Genomic DNA, 16,057 nt, shown 5'->3' with positions numbered 1-16,057 from the left:
GGAGTGGTTTGAATTGCGTAGTCAAAAACGCCACTTGTGCCTCGTAGACAAGGTAGTTGAAGGAATACTTGTCTTACATTTTCTTCTACTAATATTACTAATAGTTGCAGTAGTATTACGGTCATGGTGAAGACCAGATATTAATTGTAAGTGTGCACTGGTAGTTGTAGTTTCGATAGGCATTATGTACACCAGAATTTATCTGAACAAGTTTTTGTAGTTGTAAATATATAGATATAAGTAATATAACTAAGATAGCTTTTTCTAATAAAGAGTTAAGTTACGAATATGGTTCGTCGAAGGGTTCTCTTACCCATTTAGATATCATCATACGAGCGCATCTTGCATTCCCAAATAGGCAAGTGCACGGAAGGTATTCCCTTCTCGTTAAAAAAAAACATTTAAGATGAGTTTGCAATTTTTAAGTATGGAATGTGAAAAATTTGGGGTAATTCGTTTACATACATTAACTGAATATATATTTGTATACGAGGAACGATGGCCAAGAAGAGTAAGTAAAACATTAGATTTAAACATTAGAAGACTAAAGAAATATAAAGAATACTAACTTAATAATATATAGTATCTAAACACAGTCGAGCCGCAAGAAGAGGAGAATTAAATGATGATGGTGAAGGTAAAGATTTAAGCAAAGTAGCCAAAGCTGAGAATAATGATGTGAAGAAGTCGATTATTCGGACCACAATTAAGAATGAGAACCTTTTAATGAAGAAGATGGAGAATCAAAAGATTAAGAAGACACTTAATAAGAAGAAATCTAACGCAATAAGACATAGAGTTGAACGTAATGATAAGTTGACAGGAGTGTTAGCCAATAAGATTGAACAAAGTATAGCTAGAGCCAGATATGTTCAGGCCACTAGAAAAGCTGGATGGGATAAGATTAATAAGAATCTTACGTTGGAAAACAATAGTGTAACCATTATTGATTCTGATTCAGTTGTTCACTCTAACACTCCTGAGATCACACCTGAGAAGACTGCTGAAGACATTGAAAAGGAGGAAGAAGATGCATATGTTCGAGAATTCTACGGCCAAGATGCTGCTCCTCAAGATAAAGTTGAAGAGTCTACTGATACTGCTACTCCTACAAGTTCTTTAGCCAATAATAGATTTGCATTATTAGAAGAAACCGAACTCGAGTAATGATTTGGCGATGATTTAGTTCTCTCTATACTTAACTGTACATTAGCTTTTCCTTAATAGACATTTTTCTCACTAGTTAAGCTCACTCTCACTAACTCCACTAAATTTGTAGGCGAGCCCAACCGAAAAATTGGCCAAAAATTTACACCCAATAACTTGAATACTTAAATTTCCAATTTATTTAATAATTTCTATACGGAGACTCTTATTACATTAGTAGATATATCAATGGTTAAGTTAACACTAGCGTTATTGGCTCTCAGTGCAACTGTTAGTTGTCAGGAGTATGTACCATTTGATACCACACAATTGGATGCCTCATCATATTTCGAACAGTTCCTTTATAAGGATTTTCTTGATTCATACTGGCACGAATCTAAAGGGTGGATATGGGATAAGAATAAAGATAGGTATGTAAAATATAAGGGGAAATGGGCAATTGAATCATCACTTAAAAATCCAGCTTATGGTGAACAAGATAAGGGGCTTGTTCTAAAGTCCGAAGCAGCTCATAGTGCAGTATCATTTAAGTTAACTTCAAAGTTCAATAATACTGATCAAGATTTAGTATTACAATATGAAATAAAGTTACAATCCGGATTGGAATGTGGAGGTGCTTATATTAAACTTTTAGATGCAGCAGATGATTATCGAGGCTTCAATGACGAAACTCCCTATCAAATAATGTTTGGTCCTGATAAATGTGGATCCGAGAATAAGGTTCATTTTATTTTGAGTAGACCAAATCCAATCACTGGAACAATTGAAAAAAAACATTTACGTGCTCCACCTATGGCTCGAATTAATGATTTATCTAATTTATATACTTTAATTCTTAAGAAGAATCTGGATTTTGAAATAAGAATTAATGGTCAAGTTGCTAAAGCAGGTAATTTACATAGTAATATCCATTTGTTAGACCCACCTTTATATCAAAATCCTCAATATATTGAAGATCCAAATGATGTCAGACCTGAAGATTGGGATGATCAATTGATGATTGCCGATCCAAATGCGGAATTACCTGAAGATTATGATATAAAGCATGTGTTGAAATTTATTCCTGATCCATCAATTCCAAAGCCTGATGATTGGGATGAAAATGAACCATTGACCATTCCTGACCCAGATGCTACAAAACCTGAATCTTGGAATGAAGAAGAAGATGGTGAATGGGGCCCACCAGAAATCCCAAACCCAGTATGTGAACAACATGGTTGTGGCACTTGGTCTCCAACATTAAAGCCTAATCCCGATTATGTTGGACCATATGTTCCACCATACATCCCTAATCCAAATTATAAGGGTCTATTTAGACCTAGACAAATCCTCAATCCTGATTTTTACAATGATACTAATCCATCTAATATTAAATTAGTTGGTGGTATTGGATTCGAATTATGGAGCATGCAAAATAATATTATGTTTAATAATATTTACTTGGGTCATTCTATTAAAGAAGCTGAGTGGATTGGTAATCAAACATTCCTTCCTAAAGTTGAATTAGAATTCGAATATAAGAAGAATCATAAAGAAAAAGTCAAACATGAACCTGTCCCACCTCCACCTACTTTTGATGAGATCATAACTGATGATAGTATACCAGGTTTCAAACAGTTCTTAGTCTTTATAAAATTCTTTTTATTAAAGCAAACTCTTGATCTTTTTGATTTCTACTATGAATTTCTTAGAGATCCTTTGAATTTAATTACTAACCATCCAATTAAATTTGTATTGTATTGTACGGTGTTTGTTACATTCTTTACGTTTATTAGTGGAGTTGGAGCAGTGTTACTATTCTTAGTCACTGGAGGTGGTAGTGCAAGTCCAGACTATCCCGAGCCATCTAAATCCAGTGAAGAAGATGAAATTCTTGATAATGAAAGAGATTTAGATACTACGCAACCATGGGTAGAAAAAGAAGAACCAAAGATCATTGAACTTGAGGATCTGGAGGTAGAGATCGTTGCTTCAGGTACTTATGTTTCTGAAGCTCAGCCTAGAAAAAGGAAAGCCTGAAATTAGTACTATTTAGTGTTTAATATGTCTCTTTCCGTCGTATATAGTCATTTTCACACTTTTTTTCTATTAGCGCATACAAATAATATTAATAGATTTAATTTACTGTTAGTGCATATTAGGGGTCCACAAATTACGGGGTTTAATTGCGCACACAAATTGACAAATTGTCTGCAGGGGATAAGGAATAACTTCCTGACATAATTCTAGATCCGATGACACTTTCTTTAAAAGTGGTATAAGCTAAAAGTTGTTATTAAGACAATCTTACTCACTAGTTGTTAATTGCTATTATTAATTATTAGTTATTAGTTTTGATATATACCGATACAACAAATTGTTTTGAGGTTCCGAAATATACGAAGAGATATAGGTTATGGCTGCGATGAGTGAAAGCACCCCGCTAATTGATACTTCGGTCAAAGAATTCAATAACCAACCAAAAATACAATTCAGACGTCGTACTACCCTCTTTAAATCCATAATTGTACCATTAGTGATTTTAATAATTTTAACTGTGTATACTACAGCCAATTTAATAAAGGTTGATTTTTCTGAACATGAAATAAGGGGTGAAGATGGGGTATCATTGAAGTTACCCCATTTCCTCTCAAGACCATTATCAGTGAGAATATATACTAATAATATCAGATTTGACAATGTCAATTATCCCGATAAAGGTGAAAAGCTGTGGACTCGTGATCGTAAAAAGCAAGTTGTTAATTCCATTGATTTCCATACTGGTAGTTTAGGTCATGCTAATGTGGTGTGCTTACAGGAAGTCTTGTATCACCAATTACAGGATGTATTGGAAGGATTAAATACAAATGCTGATAATGAATATCAAAAGTGGAGCTTTTATGGCATTGGCCGAGATGATGGTGAAAAAGCTGGAGAGTTCTCTCCAATATTCTATAAACGTAAGGATTGGACTTTATTGGAAAATGAAACTTACTGGTTAAGTGAAACTCCTTCGACACCAAGTAAAGGTTGGGATGCTGTTTTACCCAGAATTGTTACCCAGGTGACCTTACAATCAAAAATTAACCCATTAGTGAAAATTAATGTTTTCAATACACATTTCGACCATAAGGGTAGATTGGCTAGGAAGAAGTCTGCCCAGTTAATTGTTGATAAGATGGAGAATTACAATGATTATCCTTCATTCTTATGTGGTGATTTTAATACGGAACCTTCTGACCAACCATATAAAGTGTTGCTGGGCGCAGGATTTAAAGATAGTAGATTACTGGTGGCTAGAGATTTCGCATATGGCGAGGAATCAACATTTACTGGATTCGATAAAGAGAATGAAATAACCAATTCAATCATTGACTATGTCTGGTCTCCATATTATACAAAATCTATCGATGACGATGAAGATGAAGAAGAAGGTGATAATGTGTTTATTGGCCTTTCAAATTATTTCAATTCCGAGCAACATAAACATTATAAAATTATTATAAAGCAATTTGGCATTTTGCATAACTTCTTCAAGGGTTTTTACTTTTCTGACCATAGACCTGTGGTTGCAACATATGAGATTTCAAGGACGAGTTTGTTTGCTGAAGAGGAAAATTTAAGATTATCATAATTATTGCTTAGATACATTGAGTTTGATTTGTTTTACTTGTTATAGTTTCGTCAATTATTATTTATTCATTCCTATAGTGGGTAGAGGGGTTTCGTATAGTTTAATGTAAAAGTTTGTAAAATTTCACTGCAATTGTTCCTGAAAAGTAACATTGCCCGTAAAAGAGGAGAAGTATAGGCTTTAGTGTTCTAATAAAGTAACCCTTTCCTATTGCAGCAATAACGCAACTCTCATAGCCGAATATTGCAATATCTATAAAACGAAATAAAATGGATATTAAACCTAAACCTAAACCTATTACTGCCAAATAATACTAGTCAATTTTTCGATCACAATTTTTGCGCGCCAATTCTAGAACCACGCACGAAAAATTATAGGTAGGACGACGACATCCAGATTTCAGAGGTGCACCAATGGTACACTGTACAGCTTAAATCCTTTGCAAATCCCTTTTCAAATTCAACAAAGATGAACATCTTCTTCTTCACTTTCACGTTAATTTCAATTACTACCATGGCCCTTTCTGCAACTTTGGATGTATACGACTTTGATTCTACCATCGAATATCCATATAAGAGTATAATTATTAGTTCAGAAGAAAGTTTTGACAAATATGACTCGGGAATTCCAATGAATAGAGGTGATATGTTATTCTATGAAGCCAATGGTTCAATTCAACTAATCAATAATGAAGTTGTTTTGTATTATGCACCAAAGGGAGTAGTTGCTAAACTTTCCAAAGATTATATCGAGAAGTTGAACCTTGGATCGATTACCCCTTTCGAGGATTTGCCATCTCCACCCGTCGGCTTCCAGGACCCAGAGGAACTACCAAGGGATCAAGCAATCAGCGAGTTTCTTGCTTTTTACGAAATGAAAGTAAAGGAAAAAGAATCGTGAGAAATGATTTTTAATTTTTGCAGGAGGAGGTAAAATCAGTGATATTTGAAGTGGAATATAAGCATCACCTTTGTAAAAATAGAGTGAAACTTATAATCGATTGCTAATTCATATATAACGGAAATGAATTTTTAACATATACAGCTCTTACTCTCTCCTAGTTTTTCTTCAGACCAACTGGTCAAATGTACTTTATTCAAAAAGTGAGTAATATGTTGATCTACTGTAAATACAATCAAACACATTTATATCATGGAGTTAGACGCACCTCTTATATCCGAATGTCGTCATATTTTGTGAGGGGCTCAATTAATTTGTAACTCGCTTAATATTGAAATTAGTGTAAAAGACGTGGAATTGCATGAACGCCTTTATTGCATACAAACAGAGGTAATAAGATAAGTTCACAATACATAATTGAAGAGATGAGTATCCTTCTGATAAGTGCTTATTGTTCTCATTGTATTATTTTATAGGTAAATCGTATATCTAGATTTTTCAGTACCTCAAAAATTAATATTTACTGAGTATCACCAAGTGGTACCTGGCCATAGAGATGTATTCTTGTGGCTCTATAATTATTTGAATCTAGGATGGATTCTTTTACTACACTCTAGCTGATAAGTGATCATGTGTAGTTTCATGTACATAATTTGACACTCGTTGGCATGTTTAACCAGGAATTACTGAATATGCAAGTTTTCACCCTAAAAGTAAAGGCGATAGGTAATTATTGTCTCGCAAGGGCTCTCAGGTGTGAATAAGATCAATCTAACAAACAATAGAACATAATTTTGAGGAGTGGGAATCGATTCCACTGCTCTCAAAATTTGAAGTCTGTAGTTAAAAAGTTTTGTTGGCTAATTATATCTAATTATTGAAAGATGAATTACACATAAATCTATTTGCAATCAAATCATTTTATTATTAAGTATAATTATAATAGAATAAATCAAACATTTACACATGTCCTTTTCAAACAACTTTAAGAGGATTTATACTCTGCATTAATCGCTTTCCCCTAGTTTTTTTTTCCGTATGTATTATCATTTATTGAATATAATCTAATGATAAACTATTTCGCCTCGAATGATAAACAATTCGCCTCTTATCATTAGATTATATTCAATAAATGATAACATACGAAAAAAAAAGTTGTATTTAAACAAACTCAATTGTTGTAGAATTCAAATAACTTTTTAATTAGTTCAGGCAAACGCTTTTCAAATTCAACAAAGATGAATATCTTCTTCTTCACTTTCACGTTAATTTCAATTACTACCATGGCCTTTTCTGCAACTTTGGATGTATACGACTTTGATTCTACCATCGAATATCCATATAAGAGTATAATTATTAGTTCAGAAGAAAGTTTTGACAAATATGACTCGGGAATTCCAATGAATAGAGGTGATATGTTATTCTATGAAGCCAATGGTTCAATTCAACTAATCAATAATGAAGTTGTTTTGTATTATGCACCAAAGGGAGTAGTTGCTAAACTTTCCAAAGATTATATCGAGAAGTTGAACCTTGGATCGATTACCCCTTTCGAGGATTTGCCATCTCCACCCGTCGGCTTCCAGGACCCAGAGGAACTACCAAGGGATCAAGCAATCAGCGAGTTTCTTGCTTTTTATGACATTATAAGTGGAAAAGATACTCTGATTTCCAAGCGATTTGGGGTTCAATGTACTTATCCTGGCAATTATTGTCGAAGTAGCGTTTCTTGCCGCACATCTTCAGCTCCTGGTACAGGCATCTATGCTTGTTTATGTAGCGGGGCCAGCTGTTTCACTGCAGGATCAGGTTGCCTGGATGATATATGTTAGCATCACTTGTTAATTTAAGAGTACAGAGTCCTATTCACGATGGCATATGTCTATGTATAACAGCGTCATCTCTGCTTTTTTTTTCTCCAGAGTATCACGAATCCACTTGATCTCCTTATGCAAGTGGTCACCTGATACAATCTCTCTAAATACAGTGATATGTGAACGATTACTCTGAACGTCTTGTTTTCTTTTATACGTTTCAGGTAATTTCCCCATTTCCTATATTGTTGTTGAATATATATACAATCAATCTGTTAATTGAATGCCTTAGCTAATTTAAGTATAACAATTTGTACATTATTTCGGTATTACTATGTTCCCTACCATATCATATTGTTGTGAGTATTAATGTACAGTGTTTCTCAAAGCAATATCGCACCTCTGCCCAATGTCGCAATATCTATAAAACGAAATGCTAGGGAGGCCTCATTAAATTTGCGATCCCGCTAATAATGGGTAGTTTTAAAATCAGAAATAAATACCTCAAACTCTGAGTTTTATGAACCACTAGTGGAATCGTCACTACCAGCTGGTGAAGTAAATTTTTCGATTCGTGCAAGTATTGGTGTCTCAAACAGGCAAAAATGAATACGAGCAGTATTTTATAAAACTGCGCAAGCTAGTGAAAGCTAATTACCGTTGCCCCCTTTATTAATCTAGACCATTGCACAATAATTGACGCTGCTTGATGTTTAATTGTTCATAGTTTGGTGGTATTTATGGCTTATCCAAGGAGTGAAATTTTATCCTCTCCTTGTTTTATCCCAAAATGTGAGTGTCATCTTGGAGAGGTATTAATACAGTATTATCGTTCTCTTAACTATACGTTTATCATAGTGTAAATAAAAATTATTTCATGACCTAACCATACAAATATCTCTCAGTGATAGCTTGATTGTCGTACTATTGGATGTTCAATTATCGCAGTTTCTTATAATATTTTATCGTTCTTAGGTCATAAATTATTTCGTTTGATCAAATACCAACTACAACTTCTTAACTATGAGATTTCATTGTTAAAAGGCGACTTTGACGAATTTCCAAAGAGAAATATTTACAGCGCAGAAAACAAAATGAGCTTAGTTTACTCTATGGTATATATGCTAATTGTATAACGATATTCAGATATTGAAGTACCGAATTAAATATTAGGCAAAAGCGTTATTATATTACTCCAAGGAGCGATAATATTATATTCAAAGGTACGACATTCAGGTGTAGTGAAAAATACTGTATGTAGTATTTCCCTCTTTTTCTCAGTGAGTTCTTCTTCTTCACAGTTCCATATAATTGTTTGATCACTTTCCTGTATATGGTATATAGCAGGCAGTACACTGATTTACTAATATGGACCGTCAATTTCTATAAAACATATATACAAATTACATGGGAATAAGACCCTCTTTATATAGAAACTAAGGTAGAAACAAAGCATTTTGGTAATAACCAAAACGCCGTAACTAATAAATTAGTTACATATCTAATAGAATATTTGCATCTTCTAATAGATGAGTTGCATATGTCGTGCATGTGGCTAAACACCACTATATACACGAACAAAATTATGTTCCGTACCAAATCAAATTGTTGTGAGTATTATTTTGTCGCACTCGGTGTAATATTGTCTCTAATGGGAAGACTAGTATTATTACTGTGACTGTAGAATATGGGGGTTTGGTTTTGTAACAAGAGTGAAGACAGAGGTTGAGTAAGTTAACAATTACTCTACGGAAGGGGTTGGTTAATGTAGTAGATTTGACCAAATAGTATAGAGCTTTAGGATAGATAGTGAATTAATAGTATAATTGATAGCGTATATGTTTGATAGAGTATAAAAACCTAACTTTTCCTAAAGGAGGAGGAAACCAACTTACTTAAATAGTTAGCGGAAATTAAGGAGTAGTGTATCGATACGATACATACATAATTGATATGAGGGAATATAAATGGTATAAAGATTAGTGACAATAAAGAGTATCAGTAGTAGTGTAACTAGATACGACATTATTGGAATGTCGGAGATGAACCGTATTGCGTGAAAGTAACGGTTAATCCACGACAATTTAACTCCTGCACGAAAAAATTATTAGGTAGGACGACATTCAGATTTCAGAGGTGCGCCAATGGTTTGAGAAACACTGTATCACTAAGACAACACATGCTATGGTTATTTGTAAGATCAACTTATTTGCACCCACTCGTACTGTAAGGGTATCGAATATCATTGAGAAAAAGATAATGTAATGTCCAAGACACAAGAAAGAAGAGGGGCAATGTACGGAACAGCAAACACCCAGGAGGATATCGGATGCAAAATGGGGATACACAAAGCACTGGAATGTGTAATTTAAACACTGATTTTGTTTATCGGGAGATATTATACTTAATCGAAATCAAAATCGTGTGTAGTTGAGGATACACAATAGTCAGTGTTTATTCATCTTTATAAACGAGCACAAGACATCTATTCACCCGCAGTAGAGATAAGGCAATGTGTTATTATACTTTATGAACACCCTTTTTTATTGTTTATCATAAATCGTGAATGGGGAAGTATTAACCAAGAATTATAGTTGCAGCCTAAATTTGAATAATGAAATTTCCAGAAAAGGCTTAGGTGTACATATATCCACGAGTAGAAATTATATAAATGTTAAAATTTTACGTACTACTTATTTTGTATGCAACTGTTAACTAAAATTATGGGGTAATGAGGGATGATAACTTACTCGGACAAATATCAGCGAAGTGAGAACTCAACAAAAAGTTATTTTATATTCAGGGTTATAAAGCTAATTCATAGATGTTTATTCATAGGGAGGTGGGGTACGACGAAGGATATTCACGGAACATTAAAAAGGAACAAAACGTTAATTATCTTTCCAAGATTTTATGAAATAAAAAGGATGCGGCTAAATTATTATGAATTTTATAGTTTTGTAATCGAAAGTCCGGTAAATAATATCTTATCCCAGTACATGATGAAAAAATCTAACCATCGCAATGACCCGATATTAACCGACATCAGGTCAAGTTATCATAAAAGACCAGTGCCCAAAACCTATCTTAAAGTGATTTCTCAATCGCAAAATTCTAATTTTATTATTTTGCAAGTATAATCGAGCGAACTATATTTCTTTTTATTTTTTCAATGCCGCGTACAACATTCTCGGGTTTCTTAATGAGGCGTATTTCATTTCGAATAAGGAATACTTGTGGTAATAAAATTAAGATTTGACATTGACCCTGCCCCGCAATCGCAAAGTGAAGAAGGGGAAATAACCTTAGATTGTCCTGTAACAAACAATAGGAGAATAGTTAAGCTCACCTGAGTAAAACATAAAAGGTTTGAGTCATTTTGATTTGTACGAGGCTTTAATAACTAATTTTTTCTGATTAAGGAACTACTCGCAATATCCACGGCTTAACATAGGCTTTTGGGGGTTACGATAAAAAAAATGCGCCAGTAGCCTAATTTCCATCATTATTGTTACCAGTTGGATTAGTTCATAATGTTGAAGAAATTATACAGTTATAAGGTATTTTCCGGCTCCGTTACACAAACCTAAACTAGTATAAATTTCTTATAGTTAGTTTCAACACTTATAAGGTTCTATAGGACTATTTGACCACTACCCCACCGCCCATGCCGCCGCGCAAATTTCTTAAATTATTATTTAGAAATGGTTCCAGTCAAAAATGCGCAGTCTACAACCCCCAAGAGAAAAATCAAAAAAATTTTCCCCAGTATGTTTGACAGTATCGTATTCAAAATAACACTTATTGATTGCATTTTTTCAAGCTAACAATGCAGAACATCTCTGAACTCCGGGAGCGAAACCGCAACTTTGTTATTAAGTTATATCATCAATCTGTTTCTTGGTGGTGGGGTAAATGGTTAATTAATAAAGTGGGTCCGACTAATTTTCTATTTTAAACTTCTTTAGTTCGGAGTACCATTTCTTTTTTTGCTTCCCCCACACTTTTGTGATATGATCTTATTGTCATACTAGTAAGTTATTGTATCTCTGACCAGTATTTTATTAGTTCAACAATCTAGCAAGTAAACGGGCAAACACAACAATTATGAAATTTCATATAAAAAGATTTGATATTCCTTTATTTGTTTTCAAATTAACTTATTTCTTTTTCTATTAGTGATCAACTTTGAATTATAATTGTTTGACAATATGACTGCAGCTCATTCACTTCATTCTATCGTGACTTCTAAGTCAGAAATTAAAGACCATAATAAACATATCGTCAAACCTCCTGTTTTTACTACTAAGTCTATCGCTAATTATTTCTTATCTAGACCAACTACTTTATTTCCAAGTAGGGAAGAATTATCTCAATATGAATGGTCTGACGTCTATAATCCATTTAAATCTTTAAGAGAAGTCTCTTTGAGACAATGGAATTTCTTTTTCATTGGGTTCTGGGCTTGGACTTGGGATGCCTTAGATTATTTCACTATTTCTTTGAATGTTTCAAATATTGCAGCCGATTTAAATGTTACGGTCAAGGATGTTTCTTGGGGTTTAACTTTAGTTTTAATGTTCAGATCTGTTGGTGCTGTCTTATTCGGGTTAGTTGGTGATACAAAAGGTAGAAAATGGCCATACATAATTAATTTATTGCTTTTATCGGTAATTCAAATTGGTACTGGTTTCATAACCACATACAAAGAATTCTTGGCTGTTAGATCTTTATTCGGTATTGCTATGGGTGGTCTTTATGGTATTTGTGCTGCTGAAGCCTTATCTGATGCTCCTCGTAATGCTAGAGGTATTATGTCTGGTATTTTCCAAGAAGGTTACGCTTTTGGTTATCTTTTAGCCGTGGTTTTCCAAAGAGCTATTGTTGATACTACAGGAAAATGGCAAAATATTATGTTCTTCTCAGCTGGTGTTTCTGTCATTTTCATTGTCTGGAGATTCTTTACTCCAGAAACTGATTCATTCATTAAACAACAAGAAAGAATCCTGCAAGAAGCTGAATCTGATAGAAAGACAAAAATGAAAGAATTAAAATCTCAAGCTAGAAAAGCTTTTAAACAATATTGGTTAATTCTGATTTACTGTGTTCTTATGATGGCTGGTTTCAACTTTTCTTCTCACGGTTCTCAAGATTTATATCCAACTATGCTTACCAAACAATTTAATTTCTCCGCTGATAGATCAACTGTTGCTAATGTTTGTGCTAACTTAGGTGCTCTTGTTGGTGGTATCTTTTTCGGTCATATGTCTACTTTTATTGGAAGAAGATTTGGTATCATTTGTGCTTGTGTCTTAACCGGTGTCATGATTTATCCATGGGGTTTCAAACCTAATGCTGGAACTGTCTTTGTCTTCCAAATGGGTGTCCAAGGTGCTTGGGGTATTGCTCCAATCCACTTAAGTGAATTATCACCACCACAATTCCGTACTTTAGTTGTTGGTACTTCTTATCAATTAGGTAATTTAGTTTCTTCTGCATCTTCTACTATCGAAGCTACTATTGGAGAAAGATTTCCTATTGCAGGAGCTGGTAAGGGAGTTTATAATTATGGTAAGACCATGGCTATATTTATGGCTGCTGTTACATTATATTTAATGTTGATTGTATTCCTTGGACCAGAAAACAGAGGTGCTGACTTGGGTATTGAAAGAGATGACTATTATGATGAAGAAGGATTAGATGACTTAGATGATGATCTTGAACGTAAGAAGACTAGTGATAATGATGATTATTCACTTGAAAATACTAAGGCTAATGCTAAACATGAAGAAGTAGTCAATGTTGAACAAAAAGTATAACATTGTTTAATTAATGATTTCTTATAATTCTTTTCTTTTCTTTTCTTTTCTTTTAATTAGTTGCAAAATGCAAAATGCAAATTGCAAAATTGCAAAATTGCAAAATCATGATTAGTTTAATTATTGATAGTTTTTACTTCTTTAATGCTCGTGTTATCTGGGATAGCTGAAGTATATGTCATTATATGTTAATATTACAACTGTAGATGGAGATGGATATGGAGATGGATGTGGCGCTACCAATGAAACCCAACTATATAATACATATATTAACACTTTTAAATACAATTTACTATACACAGAGCTAACCTTTACGTTTCCTATAACGTAAAAGCCTCTTAAACAAGTCATCTTCATCCAACTCGATCTCTGTAATGAACTCTTCAAGAACCAGTTTGTCATGAATGTATCTATCACAAATATTAGCCACTCGGAATTTATCCTCTTTCAATTCATTAGCTAATCTTTCTACAAAATGTACAATGGATTTACGATCTAAATAAGCTTCATGATCAATTTCATCTTTAATCCAATATTCACCCCAACTATTCAATCTGTATTCGATTGAAGGAGCAATTACATACCATTCTTCAATGATTTCATAAACAGTATATATGTCATGATTCATATCCAAAACAGGAGGGCGAACATTTTGCAATCCTTGAGGTGGTGGCATGAGTGTATTAATTAATCCTGGTTGCTGATATAAAGGAATCTGTTGAGCTTGTTGATAAGCTCCTTCGATCATTCTAAATCCATTGGACGAAGGATTCACTTTCAAGCATTGATCCAAATATACACTATAATTCTCTAGACTACGATTGATCTGTTGATAAAGAAATCCATAATTACCAACAATATCTTGCATGTTCAATTGATGAGAGCCATTAATATAAGTCAAAGAATCGGTAATATTCTTAAGAATTTCAGATCTTGTATCTACAAATTGATTCTTGATATTCAGAATCAATTCTTTCCTGAGTGCTCTTCTGCTTGGAACTGGTTGAGGAATTTGTTGTTGGAGTTGAAGTTGAATCGGTGGCGGATGTTGATTGGTAGGCAGTTGATGTTGTTGAAGTGGCAGCTGTTGAAGTGGTTGTTGATGTGGCATTGTTACTACTGGCGGTGGTGCTATAGGCTGAGGAGGAATTGGTTGAGGAAGTAATCTTGGATCATGATTTTGTTGAGGAATAACATAACTCCCTTCTTCTTCTAGTACCCTATGAGGATACGCTATTACACGACGACTACTTTCTCTACCTGCATCATGTTGTGGTGGAACAGATGGTGGACCAGCAATGGCAATGGGTTGTACGCGTGATGATTCAGCTGGGATTTCTGCTGGTGGAAGTCTGGCAGTACTAGATCCATTATTCTTTTTAGATTTACTAGTCCTTTTAGGTGGAGGTGCTGAAGGAGGTTTTATATTTGATTTGGGACTGGCAGAAGACTGTTGTTCTGAATCGGGTCCAGTACTTTCAGCTTCTGCAAGTGACTGTTGCTGGTCCAATGGCTGCTGCTGCTGCTGCTGCTGCTGATTCGAATATCCGGCTTCAGTATACAACAAATAATTAAATGCAACTTGTCGATTAGGGATTTCTTTAAATGGCAATTTATAAACCAAGTAATTAATTTCTTGCAATTTACTAAAAGCAGGATCCATTTTTCTTAATCGTATAATGGGATTATCACTTGAACTCTTTGAGAACTGTTCTTCATAAAACTGTTTCATTAATTCACCAGTTACAAAAAAGTTCTCTAAATTCTTTGAGCAACAGAATCTCATGAAATGTTTGAAAGTTGTTATATATCTTTTTCTAGTTTCAAATCCTAAAGATAATAATAATTGTTTTGCTTCAGGGTTTGTTAAAACTTCATTATCGAATTTCTTAAACATTCTAATAACTTGATGAGTATCTTTACTCATTATTCTTTTATTTATTTTGATATTATCACGATCAATATTATATTTCCTTCTGGTTTTAGGGATTGTTTCTGTGGCTACACGTTCTTCTGTGGGAGGATATTCATCATCATCTATTCTTTGAGATATTATTGATGTTATATTCGATTGCTTTCTAGCTCTTTTAATAGGGGGTCCACTTTCATCACCTGATGGTGAAGGACTAGTTATGGTTGTTAATGAAGTTACTGACATGTTTGATAAATCAAGTGGTTTCGAATCAGCGGATGAAGGTGCAGTTGAACCTTCTGATGCGATATATGAGCCGGGAGATACAGGCAGATTTGATATAATAGAAGTCAACGATGATCCTACTTCATTCGATGATTGAACCAATGGATGCTTTCTCTTTCTACCTCGAGGATCCTTTCTAATCAAGGGTAAGATTTCGTTGGATTTTTTATTATCTGCTAATTTTGCTGCTGTCTTTGCCTTTGCCTTTGAAACTTTGAGTTCCTTCACAACTTTACCATCAAGTGATTCACCTGATATAGCAGGATTAGCATTTACTCTTAATGCCTTTTTCACATATTTGGATTTGGAAGGTTTACCATCAACCAGTATTTTCTTTGGCCTACCTCTTCTTTCAACCTTAACTTCCTTAGCCACTTCATTTGTTATATCTGGTATACTTACTGGAACTGGAGGACCCTGAGAAACTACAGAACTTTTACTCTTAACAGGAGCAGCATCATTAACTTTCGATACTTTCACATTTGAAGGGGTGGGCATAATCGTTCCCTCCTTTATTGCTTGTTTCTGTTGTTTCTTATCCTCCTTC

The 16,057-nt window shown here is 34.1% G+C and overlaps 7 protein-coding genes across 7 annotated transcripts; 6 read left to right on the top strand and 1 right to left on the bottom strand. All coding sequences in view use genetic code 12, as the record gives it.

Annotated features, from left to right (window-relative positions):
- The first annotated feature begins 307 nt into the window (after positions 1-307).
- Positions 308-1,281, top strand: ECM1 (Ecm1p). Its single transcript, XM_064884693.1, has 2 exons — positions 308-511; positions 584-1,281. Exons 1-2 carry the CDS (start codon positions 499-501, stop codon positions 1,165-1,167), a joined length of 597 nt encoding a protein of 198 aa, XP_064737291.1. The 5' UTR covers positions 308-498; the 3' UTR covers positions 1,168-1,281.
- Positions 1,282-3,374, top strand: RJT21DRAFT_46639 (calnexin). Its single transcript, XM_064884695.1, has one exon. The coding sequence runs from the start codon at positions 1,396-1,398 to the stop codon at positions 3,184-3,186; it is 1,791 nt and encodes a 596-aa protein (XP_064737290.1). The 5' UTR covers positions 1,282-1,395; the 3' UTR covers positions 3,187-3,374.
- On the top strand, positions 3,286-5,014 carry RJT21DRAFT_46622 (uncharacterized protein). Its single transcript, XM_064884694.1, has one exon. The coding sequence runs from the start codon at positions 3,563-3,565 to the stop codon at positions 4,778-4,780; it is 1,218 nt and encodes a 405-aa protein (XP_064737289.1). The 5' UTR covers positions 3,286-3,562; the 3' UTR covers positions 4,781-5,014.
- RJT21DRAFT_121756 (uncharacterized protein) lies at positions 4,903-5,948 on the top strand. The gene has a single exon (XM_064882201.1). The coding sequence runs from the start codon at positions 5,249-5,251 to the stop codon at positions 5,678-5,680; it is 432 nt and encodes a 143-aa protein (XP_064737288.1). The 5' UTR covers positions 4,903-5,248; the 3' UTR covers positions 5,681-5,948.
- A 970-nt stretch (positions 5,949-6,918) lies between these two features.
- Positions 6,919-7,512, top strand: RJT21DRAFT_115214 (uncharacterized protein; the record flags this gene model as incomplete). Its single annotated transcript, XM_064880323.1, has 1 exon — positions 6,919-7,512. One exon carries the CDS (start codon positions 6,919-6,921, stop codon positions 7,510-7,512), a length of 594 nt encoding a protein of 197 aa, XP_064737287.1.
- A 4,193-nt stretch (positions 7,513-11,705) lies between these two features.
- JEN2 (Jen2p) lies at positions 11,706-13,313 on the top strand (the record flags this gene model as incomplete). Its single annotated transcript, XM_064885496.1, has 1 exon — positions 11,706-13,313. The coding sequence occupies one exon, from the start codon at positions 11,706-11,708 to the stop codon at positions 13,311-13,313; it is 1,608 nt and encodes a 535-aa protein (XP_064737286.1).
- Positions 13,314-13,617: 304 nt separating this feature from the next.
- On the bottom strand, positions 13,618-16,008 carry RJT21DRAFT_115212 (uncharacterized protein; the record flags this gene model as incomplete). Its single annotated transcript, XM_064880322.1, has 1 exon — positions 13,618-16,008. The coding sequence occupies one exon, from the start codon at positions 16,006-16,008 to the stop codon at positions 13,618-13,620; it is 2,391 nt and encodes a 796-aa protein (XP_064737285.1).
- Positions 16,009-16,057: the final 49 nt, after the last annotated feature.

The sequence above is a fragment of the Scheffersomyces amazonensis genome (genome assembly GCF_036850825.1).
Source record: "Scheffersomyces amazonensis strain UFMG-HMD-26.3 chromosome Unknown RJT21scaffold_5, whole genome shotgun sequence".
Classification (NCBI taxonomy): Eukaryota; Fungi; Ascomycota; class Pichiomycetes; order Serinales; family Debaryomycetaceae; genus Scheffersomyces; species Scheffersomyces amazonensis.
This window is presented reverse-complemented; position numbering and strand designations above follow the sequence as displayed.